Genomic DNA, 12,387 nt, shown 5'->3' with positions numbered 1-12,387 from the left:
TGAATGGTTTAGTGAGGGAAACCTGAGCCAAAGGACATGTTGTCAAGGAAAGTGATTACTCACCAACATCTTCCGTTCCCTTTGGGGATACAGAGAATAAAACTGCTTCACTTTCAGATTTTGTTATAGCAACAAAGAACCAAAAGGCTAATATTGCAACACAGCATGTTATTTTGCCTTAAAACATTGATGAATCACAAGAACAGTACTTTAAAATTTAGGCTTTTTGTGAGAAAAAGTAAAAAATATATACTTGTATAAAGCTATTTTCATAATCTTGAACAACTGGTGAATTCAACAATTTGTTCCTTTGCCTGGATGCTGTAACAAATATTCATCTTCATATTAATATGAAGATGAATATTCATATATTATACTTTGTGAGGTCAAAAGTAAGAAGAAAGAATATAGTAAATGGCAGGATTTTTGGGAGCCTTGATGTACAGAGGGATCTTGGGGTGCAAGTCCATAACTCCCTGAAAGAGGCAACCCATATAAACAGGGTGGTAAAGAAGGCATGAGGTATGTTTGTTTTCATCAGTCAGAGCATTGAGCATAAGAGTCAAGAAGCCATTTTGCAGCTATATAAAGCTATGGTTAGAACGCATTTAGAATATTGTGTGCAGCTCTGGTCACCGTATTGGAGAAAAGTTTTGATAAATGTTCAGCGGAGGTTCGTCAGGATATTGCCTGGAATAGAGATTAGTAGCCATAAGGAGAAGCTGAGCAAACTTGGATATATTTTTCCTGAAAAATATTATTCCTTATAATATTTTAAGGAAATAAGCATTGGATGTTAAGGGAAGATCCGACAGAAGTATATAAAATTATGAGTGGCATAGATAAGGTAGAAAGCAATTTTTCCCCCCAAGATGGAAGCATCAAATACCAGAGGTGAGAGTGGAATAGTTTAAAGGAGTCTTTTGGGGCAAGTCTTTCTTTACACAGTGAGTAGTCAGAAACACTCTGCAGATATGTAGGAATCTTTAAAAGGCATTTAGGCAGGCATATGAACAGGAAGGAAATGGAAGGATAGATACCAAGTGTAGACAATATGGGATTACTTTAAATTGGCATTATGATTTTAGGTCAGCACAGATATTGTGGACCGAATGGCCTATTCCTCTGCTACGTGACGTATCCTTGCAAGCGAGACAAGCGCTACTCATGCCCTTTCACCCCTTCCCTCACCACCATTCAGAGCCCCAAACAGTCCTTCAGGTGAGGCAAAACTTCATCTGCAAGTCTGGCAGGGCCATCAACTGCATCACCTGTTGCAGCCTCCTCTATACCGATGAGACACAATGTAGATTGGAGGACCACTTTGTCAAGCATCTTTGCTCCATCTGTCACAACCCATTTTAATTCTACTTCCCTTTCCCATTCCAACATGTCGGTCCACTGCTTCTTCTTCTGACACAATGAGACTTCTCTCAGACTGGAGGATCAACACCTCATACTCACTCTGGGTAGCCTCCAACCTGGTGGCATGGACATTGACTTCTCTAACTTCCAGTAATTTCTTCCCCCCTCTCCTACTCTCTTTTTTCATTCTTCATTTTGACTCCTCTCTTACCCTTTTTCTTCTCCTCATCTGCCTGTCACCTCCCTCTAGTACCCCTTTCCCTTTCTCCCGTTGTCCACTCTCTTCCATCAGATTCCTTCTTCAGCCCTTTACCTTTTTCCCCTATCTCCTCCCAGCTTCTCACTTCAACTCCCCCTCACCTAGCTCTGTCTGTTACCTCTTATCTTATTCACCTTCCCCTCCCCTTCCCCACTTTTTATTCTGTCTTCTCCCCCTCCCCCACCTTTCTAGACTCGCTGTAAAGACATTTGTCTTCATAGATGCTCCCTGACCTGCTAAATTCCTCCATCATTTTATGTGTGTTACTCTGGATTTCCAGCATCTGTGGAATCTTTTGTGTTTGTAAAGGAATTCAAGGCTATTTCTCGTTTCGTAGCTCCCAGTATAAAGGGGTTTCTTAAACATCCATATCACTCTTAAAACCTGCTTTATATTTATCATTATCATATTTAGCATATTTTACACATTTGTTTTTGCTATTTGACTTCTGTAACTCTTGTGGTCTGATCAAATGTGCTCCTCCTGTACATTAGTCAGCTTTGAGTGTCCTATGGACTCAGACCCCAAGATCCCTCTGATCCACCACACTGCCGAGAGTCTTACTATTAATACTATATTCTGCCATCATATTTGATCTACCAAAGTGAACCACCTCACACTTAACCTGGGTTGAACTCCATCTGCCACTTCTCAGCCCAGTTTTACATCCTACTGGTGTCCTGCTGTAACCTCTGACAGCCCTCTACACTATCCACAGCACCCCCAACATTCATGTCATCAGCAAATTTACTAACCCATTCTTTCACTTCCTCATCCAGGTCATTTATAAAAATCACAAAGAGAAGGGGTCCCTGAGACATACACTGGTCACCGACCTCCATTCAGAATATGACCCATCTACAACCACTCTTTCCCTTCTGTGGGCAAGCCAATTCTGGATCCACAAAGCAAGGTACCCTTGGATCCCATGCCTCTTTACTTTCTCAATAAGCCTTGCATGGGGTACCTTAACAAATGCCTTGCTGAAATCCATATACACTATATCTACTGCTCTAACTTCATCAATGTGTTTAGTCACAACCTCAAAAAATTCAATCAGGCTCATAAGGCACGACCTGCCTTTGACGAAGCCATGCTGACTATTCCTAATCATATTATGCCTCTCCAAATATTCATAAATCCTGCCTCTCAGGATCTTTTCCATCAACTTCCCAACCACTGAAGTAAGACTCACTGGTCTATAATTTCCTGGGCTCTCAACTCCCTTTCTTGAATAGGGGAACAACATCTGCAACCCTCCAATCCTCCGGAACCTCTCCCATCCCCATTAATGATGCAAAGATCATTGCCAGAAGCTCAGCAGTCTCCTCCTTTGCCTTCCACAGTAGCCTGGAGAACATCTCGCCAGGTCCCAGAGACTTATCCAACTTGATGCTTTCCAACAGCTCTAGCACATCCTCTTTCTTAAGCACATCCTCTGTCTATACTGTATACTCAAGCTTTCAATCCGCTGTAAGTCATCCCTACAATCACCAAGTTCCTTTTCTGTAGTGCATACAGCAGCAAAGTATTGATTAAGTACCTCTGCTATCTCCTCCGATTCCATACACACTTTTCCACTGTCACACTGGATTGGTCCTATTCTCACGTCTTATGCTCTTGCTCTTCACATACTTGTAGAATGCCTTGGGGTTTTCTTTAATTCCCAAGGAGCTGCAGCTCGATGCACCTGGTGCAGATGTGGCCATCCGGACAGCTGCGAGTCTCCCGGGATTCCCACATCTAACACCCAGTACAGAACACCAACCTCACAGACATACTTCCTGTTTCTGTTCCTCACAGGTAACCTACCTTGCCTCAACCCGTTATCGCTGAAGCCCGAATGAGCTAAAGCCTTACCACTCTGCCTCAGATCACTCCTTTGATGGCCGCTCTGCTAGGCAGTGTCTCCCTTTTATGCCTGAACCTTCCCTACTATCTAACTCACGATTGGTGCTCCAGTTATAGCCGCTGATAGGCTATGTACAATGGACTAACACTCTCAAAACTCCCTTTGTAAATAACCACCGCTGACCTGTGAGAAATCCCTCTTGGTAAAGTTCTATTGATGCCACTGATAGGCCAAGTACAATGGACTAACGCTCTCGAAGCTCCCTTTTTAAATAACTGCCGCCAACCTGTGAGAAATCCCTCTTGGTAAAGCTCTGTTGACGCCGCTGATAGGTCATGTATGGAATTATGGTCTACAGAATCTTTTTATGTTGCAATGGAGTTTGGAATTTGAAGACTGAAAATAGAATCTTAGCTTAATATTATATTATAGCTTAATATCTATATTTTCATTTATATTTATCATTATTATTGTTATGAGCAGAGAGACAACATCTGCCAGAAGTAAATTCCTTGTATGTGCATAGGTACTTGCCGATTAAAGTCTGATTCTGATTCTGATATTGCCAATGTTGCCTTGATATACATCTACTATTTATTTCCACAAATTTTAGTTTTTTCCAAATCTAATGTATTTCCTAATTGGTAACAAATCACATTTTATAATTAGTACCACACTTTATTAATATAATTTAAATTAAATTACAAAAATAAACTGACCCAGCAGCCCATTAGTTCCCATTTCATAAGTTGCTGAAATGAAACCCATTCAGTTTTTTTTCGGAAAATGGTTATTATCAGTACTGCCAATACTTACTGCTTATCCCTAATTGCCCTTAGGTTAGTCATGAACCACCATCTTGAACTATTTCAGTTCTTCTAGTGAAGGTCCTACCAAATTGGTCTTCACTGGAGAATTCCAGGATTCAGACTTTGTGATGCTTAGGGATCAGTGATATTTTTCCTGCTGAGGATGGTGTGTGGGCTTCAATGGCAAGTGCCAGGTGGAGTAGTTTCAATGCACCTGTTCTTTCTCCTTGGTATCAATGGTTGCTGGATTAGGAGTTGTTGTTGGAGTATCCTAGTCAATAACTGTTGTGCATTTTGTAAATGTGCAGATTACAATTGTGGTGCAGAGAAAACTTTTAGGGTAGTTGAAAGGGGGTGGAATCCAGGCAGGCTGTTTGTCCTGGTTGATGCCAGCTTGGGATTAAAATGTTAATGGTGTTTTGTGACTAGTATCAGTAAGTGAATCAGCCTGCTGGACTCCACCGCTAACCTGCCCTTTGTAGTCACATTACTTGAATGACAAATCACATTGAGTTTGTGCTCAGTGATGAGCCCCAGGATTTATTGCATCCCTATTGTTAGACTCTATGTGTAGTTAATTTGATCAGGTTACAGATATATCATTAAGTGGAACATCTGAGGCAAAGGTTAAACAGGCCTGGTTGGACTCTTTCCTGTAATCCACTGAAAAATAAATATTGGAATGTACAGACTTTGCTTTTAAATTATTTTCCTATTGACATGCATTTTCTTTTAACAAGCAAGCTTCAAGGAAAAATTTTAGCTTGTAAATGAATATTCAAAAAACTACGATGTCACTTGGAGAGATTACTGTTTAACATTTCAGGTCCATGAGCTCTGATGGAATGTCATTGACTATTTCTTCACCATGTTTCCTGAATTTCCAGCATTTTGTGTTTGTCTTTAGAGCATAATGGCTTATCATTAAATATATAAAAATGATGACATGAGCAAATTCACCCAGTTTGTAGCTTTAAATACAAATAAAGCTGTCCATCGCTTCACAAAAATTTGTGATTCAAAAAATAAATGAGCAGTACAAGTAATTAATATCGACGGCTAGGTAATTAAGTCAACATTAAAATTCTAGTCTGATCTACAATGTTGGAATGCCAAGTTGTTCAAGCTTAATGAGGATAAGAAATGTTTGATTATTGAAGAAATTATAATGACCATTTTTTTCTCCAGTAGTCTCCCTTGTAACAGCTGGCATGACCTAGTGGGATTATAGTATGAAATCAATAAACACAGCTTCTGCACCCTGGGTGGGCGCAGTAGCAGCTGCCTGGCTGATTGTGTTGATTACCTAAGCAAAATTAGCAAGTATATTTGTGATCCTTATATAAAAGATATGTTCATTATGTGGGCCTCTTGGAGTTTCACATGTATTAATGAGAATTACTCATGGCTTTTATAATCTTCATCCTATTTCCTTCTCTTATACATCAAATACCTTAGCCTTCCATTGACTTTTTTGTTCAACAGTAACTTTGCATTGCAGATGCTGCATAACAAGCATGTAATGGTTCGTGTAGGAGGAGGCTGGGAGACATTTGAAGGCTACCTACTGAAGCACGACCCCTGCCGAATGTTGCAGATTTCCAGAGTGGATGGCAAGACCTCTCCAGTCTCCAACAAGTCCCCAACAATCAAAGATTCGAGTCCTGATAGTTACCTCGTGGTAGCTGCCCACTACAGAAGCCGAAGAGAGAGTCCCAATAACAATAGTGGTAACTGGAGAACAAAGTGATTGCTGTGTGTTCGCTATGCAACTGGATCCACTCCATTATCTTCATTAATACAAAATATCAAAGCTGATACCATCCCTTTCAAACTGAGCAGGCTATGAATAACTAACTCCCACTCACCCTAAGACTGGGCTTTTGGTGAAATGAGAAAAGAGCCAAAAAAAATCTGGATAATCAGACTGAGGAAAAAATGTAGTAACAGCGCTGTTGATAGATTTTAGAGAAAATGATTGGGATATTAAATAAATAGACCTAACTTTTTAAGTTACACCTTGGGAAAATTCATTGTTGGAAATTTGTAAGATTGTAGCTGTGCCTATTTTGATTACAGACATTCTGCATATTGTTTGACTATCACACTTCCTGCCCTTCTTTAAAAAAAAGCACTTCATTAATTTTAAACATAATGTTAATGACACACACACTTGCACACTAACAGTTTAGGTGGGCTCAAAGGTTACAAGTTGATCAGGTACAATGGTCCGGATACTTGCACATTGCTAGCAATCATAACTGCACCATTTCCATTCAGTCATACATATGACCATTCCTTTTGAGTGTTTGGTTTCCCTCTCAATTTTGAGCATCCAAAATTCACTGCAGATAACTTTTTTTTTAGCAAAGCAACTAATCTTGATGCTCAGCAGTATCTGTCCTTATAAGAGTTACAACATTATCCCAATGTTTCAATCCAATTTATTCTGCTTTCCAATTTTTTCCACTCCTGAAATTCACACGATCTATGCAATCATTCTCCTAACATCACACTCTATCAAAGCAACAGCAATGCGCAAAGAACCATTTTCAACCAGGCAGGATACTTAATAGATAATTAGTGAATCTGCATGTGTTTGCTAGTACATATTCTTAACTTATTTAAAAAAAACACTATCGAATCAATGCCACTACAATTGCATAGCAACTTGGCTGATCCAAACTTTGCCTCAACTCCACTTTCCCACTCTCTCCCCATACTCCTTAGCTCCCTTGCATTAAATTCCTATAGATTAATTTCTAACGAAGTTAAAAAAGCACTACTTTCTTAGAAAGCTGAGCAGAGAGCGAGAACAAAAGCTGCAATAACCCTCTCCCCTCTCCCCTGTTCAGAAACCCAGAGATTAAAGTATAGCTTTATTAGCTTTTGTAATTTCTATTTCTTACATGTAGATCAAAAAATAAGTGACCAACGTGCCTATAAATCACTGACCAGATCTGCTGCTGACATTAAAGATAGCAAAACTCTCTTCACATGCATGCTTACACCTTACATCTAATTTACATCTTCCATTTAAGAGAAAGTGATATTTTCCCTTACTCGGGTTATCCTGACACATGTAAATACAAACATTTTCATTGTACAGGCAGGCAGGAATAGCAGCAAATTATTCAACTTTGTGTATTACAAAACAACATTGCTTTACTTTACCTGACTAGACCTGAAGCGATTAAAATATCAAGCTTACAGAAGGAATATCAACAATAAGTGCAATTAAGTCCAATAGATCCGCTGGAATAAGGGACCTGATTGTGCTACGTCAAGCTGGCTGCTTTGAACAACCATCTGGGGCCTCTACACAATGTCAATAGTTGGCCAGTCTTCCGACCGGTGGCAGAGCTGGAATAATGACTGGGATACTGGAGCTGTTGTGTAGAGTTTCCAATGTGGAACAGCCACAGATAGCCTTTGACAGAAAGCAAAGTTGTCAGATTATAAAAATACTTAAACTCTGTCAAACATTTAAAACTCAATGTCAAACAAACTTGTTTTATTTTATTCAAATTAAATTCAAATGGATGGAAGGAAAAATGATTAAACTCACCCCAATACCAATTCCCACATGTCATCCTAATCAAGAACCATTATTAGATTTCAGCTCCGAGGATCGATGTGGTGATTTCCCAGGCAGGATATCTTGGGAAATCTGGATCCCATGATTAGACTCCGTGAGGGATCTCTAAAATCTGCAAGTAAGTTCTGACCTTGAAGCCTGTTCACATAACTGCAAGATGAAGTCCAGTTTGAGTGTCTGAAACGTAGTGGTTTCATGCAGAACCACCAGCCACTGTCAGCATAGTTTGTCACATTCTTTCTATTTCTTTCAAATGTTTAACTTCATTTAATTTGCACAGATCAGCTGCACCTTGCAGAATAGATTTAAGCAAACATAAAATTCTTTCATTTAGTAAGTTATAGTTGTAACAGCTTCTTCTCAATCCCTTACTCAACACTAATGGACAAATAACTTAAAAGATGCTGATATTCAACATGCCTGTTTAAACAAAAAAGGACTATGAATAGGTATAAGCATAAAAGCTGATACAAAAATCATACATTGATCTCCTATTCATTTATTACCTCATCTCAAAATAAATTTAAGTAAACAGACGCTGAAAATCATGATTGAGAAAAGATGTTGGAAAACATTCCAGAAATCAGACAGCATCTGGGAAAAAGAACTTACTTTAAAATGGAGTTTCTCCATTAAATAATTCTTATGCGATTGTGAAATCCATAGACATTATATTGTTCAATGAGGTGATTTAAGATAATGCACTGGTTTTATTTACACAAAATGATCTAAGTCACCAAGAATATAAACCATTTCATTTAGGTTCAGTGTCAGGAGAATAAGTGGAGTCAGGACATTCATTTGACTTCAAGTAATAGGGAGGAATTTCCCTGAATAATTTATGCAACTGTGTTTGTTAGTGAATTGCTGTAGTTACACATCAATGAAGAACTGTGAATATCCAACTATATATACATGCAATACATGACTGGAAACTGTCCTGTCAAATGGACTGTTAGCATGTGGGCTAAATATCATTATTCAAGGATAAGTGAACTAGAAAGCATAATATTAGAAAGAATTAGCACCTACATATTTATTTTAGCTTTGCTAAATTTGGCACAATCATTTTCAAACTACATAGCTCCAAGTAGTATATAAGAGCATAATTAGATTTCAAGGTAAAATTTTCATTATGTTGTGGCATAAAATGTCAGCATTTAACATTCAATTATAAAGGCAGGCTAAGCAGAATTTAATAAAACTGTTACTTTGCTTTTGAACGTTTCTTTGCAGCTTGTGAAGTAACAACACTTGACATTATTTTTCACTCAGAATAGTAAGTTATAATACCAAGAGACCGTAAAATAAATTGAGAGATGATTCTGCAGATCTGAATGGCTTTTGTTTAAGGACTGCACAAATCCCCAACACATTGGCACAAAACATACAGTAAGTTTGTTTTTACGAAGCAATTCATTTGTCTAATCAGAATATGGTATCAATTTAAAATAACATTTGTAAAAACTTAGCTTATACAGTTTATTTAGGACCTTTGTTTTAAAGTTGAAGTTGTTTTCTTTCCATTAAACACATTCCCACTGATACCAAGCATCTTGTAGGAATCTGTTCAGACCACTTTGTCGGTAATGCGTGATAAATGCACTGCTTTGTAATAAATATAGATTCAAGTGCCTAATTAATACATTATCATTTCAATTCTCAACAACTTCAAAAATACAGCATGACACTGGGTATAAATTGTCACAAGGTGTTAAACCTAAAAATATTAACAACACCTAGAAGGGTTATAGGGACTTTTCTGCTTGAAGTCAGCATAACATAAACGATGCTCTGAAATATCTACAACTAATCTTGGAGCTGTTGATGGCTAGTAGATCTGCAGCAACCTACATCACTGAGCCTGTTTAAATAGGTAGTAGATAAAACATGCTTATATTTCCCAACCCAAATTTACATCCCTTCTAAGCATCATAGCACATACTGTATTTTTAATTAGCATCAATTATTTTAATGTGTTATTTTGACAGTAACAAAGGATTCAATTTTAATGCAGTGGCTTAAGAATTTGCAATGAGAATAACAGCAAAGTTACGACAGAACTTCTAGATTGCACTTGTGTCGTTAAATGTAGAAGCTGCCATTAGTGAAGCCTTCCTCTTTCACTAGGTTAAGGCATTTTTCAGCCTTCTCAAGTGTGAAAAATTATATATGTATGTTACACTTTGTTGAATTATTTTTAATAGTGTACAATTTATAATTACTGTTTAACAGCACTTCTAGACCATAAAATCTGTGAATGCCATTTCCTCAAATATTTTAAAATTCCATGCTTTATAAAATCAATAAAGTTTATGGTATTTCCACTTCAGCCTTAATCTCTGTGTCTGTCTCAATCTTTTCTCTTTGGAATGTTTAGAAAATTAGTTAAAGCTTTATCTCTCGGTACATTGCTGTGAGAACATTTCAATATAATGGGTGCTCAGCCAGCACGACAGCTTCAGTTTTAATAGTAATAACCAGATACTGGCATTAGATCACAATTAACATCCAGAAAGAAGAACAGAGGTGCAGCAGAGATCAGTCAATATTTAAAGTTTGCGGTGGTCTCAGTCACGTTCCAGCCGACCACAAAATTCAAGTGGCTTAGCAGTGTAACAGTTAGTGCTGTTACATCAAGGAACTGGGTTCATTCTTGATCTTTGGTGCTGTCCATGTGTATTATCCACGACTTTGCAGTTGTCCTCTTTTTTCTTCTGGTTCCCTCTCATATGAAAGATAGTACGTGTAGGTTAATTAGCTATTGTAAATTACTACTTAATAACAGTTTACAGCAAAAATAACCAAACAGATGATAGGCATTCAAGGTTCAAGATTTTTTAATGACATTTCCAGGACACAATTGTAAAGAAGAATGAAATAATTATTACTCCAGATACAAAGCTGCACAAAAAAGCACAATAAGGTAAAGAACATAATAATAATTGTTACAAGTTACAGCTGGAAATCGAAAAAGCGTGTCAGAAGGAAAATGTCAAGATAGTTATGGGGGATTTTAATTATGAAAGTGGATTGGGAAAGTCAGGAAGGTACTGGATCTCAGGAGAGGGAGTTTGTAGAATGCCTATGGGATGGCTTTTTGGAGCAACTTGTCCATAAGCCCACCAGGGGATCAGCTGTTTTGGATTGGGTGCTGTGTATTGAACCTGAGGCGATTCGGGAACTAGAGGTAATGGAACCCCTTGGAAGTAGTGATCATAACATAATTGAGTTCAGTTTCAAATTTGAAAAGGAGAAGCTGGTATCAAGTGTATCGATATTTCAGTGGAACAAAGGGAATTACAGTGGTATGAGAGAGGAACTGGCCCAAGTTGATTGGAAAAGTAAGCTAGATGGAGGGACGGTGGAGCAGAATTGGATGAAATTCCTACAAGAGATAATATAAGTGCAGGAAAAATATATTTCAAGAAAAAAGAAAATCATGAATGGAAAAATGGCACAAATGTGGCTAATGAGAGAGGTTAAGGCTAAAATAAAAGCAAAAGAGATGGCGTACAAGGAAGCAAAAATTAGTGGGAAAACTGAGGACTGGACGACTTTTAAAAACTTACAGAAGGAAACTAAGGAAGTCATTAGGAAAGAAAAGATGAATTGTGAAAGGAAGTTGGTAATTAACATAAAAAAGGATACTAAGAATTTTTTTAAATATATGAAGGGTAAAAGAGTGACACCAGTAGATATAGAACCGATTGAAAATGATGCTGGAGAAATTATATTGGGTAACAAAGAGATGGCAGAGGAACTAAATGAGTATTTTGCATCAGTCTTCACAGTGGAAGACATTAGCAACATACCTGATAGCCAGAGGTCTCAGGGAGTAGAATTAGGTACAGTCAAGATTACTAGAGAGAAAGTGCTTGGGCAGCCAAATGGACTAAGGATAGATAAGTCTCCCAGACCGGATGAGATGCACCCACGAGTTCTGAAGGAGGTAGCTTTGGAGATTGTGGAGGCATTGGAAATGATCTTCCAGGAATCAATCGACTCTGGAATGGTTCTGGAGGACTGGAAGGTCGCAAATGTAGTTCCGCTGTTTAAGAAAGGAGGGAGGCAGCAAAAAGAAAATTACAGACCTATTAGTCTGACATCAGTAGTTGGAAAGTTATTGTTGATCCTCAAGGACAAGGTTATGAAATACCTCGAGGTGCATGACAAGATAGGCCCAAGCCAGCATGGTTTCATGAAGGGAAGATCCTGCCTCACCAACCTATTGGAATTTTTTGAGGTAATCTCAAATAAGATTGACAAGGGAGAGGCTGTGGATATTGTGTATTTGGATTTTCAAAAGGCCTTCGATAATGTGCCACATAAGAGGCTGCTTAATAAGATGAGAGACCATGGTATTGCAGGAAAGATATTGAAATGGGTGGAGCATTGGCTGATAGGCAGAAAGCAAAGGGTGGGAATAAAAGGATCCTATTCTGGTTGGTTGCCGGTTGCTAGTGGTGTTCTGCAAGGGTCGGTGTTGGGGCCACTTCTTTTT

The 12,387-nt window shown here is 38.3% G+C and overlaps 1 protein-coding gene across 4 annotated transcripts in view; it reads left to right on the top strand.

The window, feature by feature from the left end:
• gas2a (growth arrest-specific 2a) overlaps positions 1-10,222 on the top strand; it is a 170,569-nt gene extending 160,347 nt beyond the window's left edge. For all 4 annotated transcript variants that reach the window (XM_073049729.1, XM_073049728.1, XM_073049730.1 and 1 more), the window contains one exon: positions 5,787-10,222. In XM_073049729.1, the coding sequence (XP_072905830.1) occupies positions 5,787-6,035 (249 nt within the window). In that variant the 3' untranslated portion in view covers positions 6,036-10,222. The remainder of the gene's footprint in view (positions 1-5,786) is intronic.
• The last annotated feature ends 2,165 nt before the right edge of the window (positions 10,223-12,387 follow it).

This window comes from Hemitrygon akajei, chromosome 6, assembly GCF_048418815.1.
Source record: "Hemitrygon akajei chromosome 6, sHemAka1.3, whole genome shotgun sequence".
NCBI lineage: Eukaryota > Metazoa > Chordata > Chondrichthyes > Myliobatiformes > Dasyatidae > Hemitrygon > Hemitrygon akajei.
The sequence above is the reverse complement of the archived record's forward strand: the minus strand, read 5'-3'. Positions and strand labels throughout refer to the sequence as shown.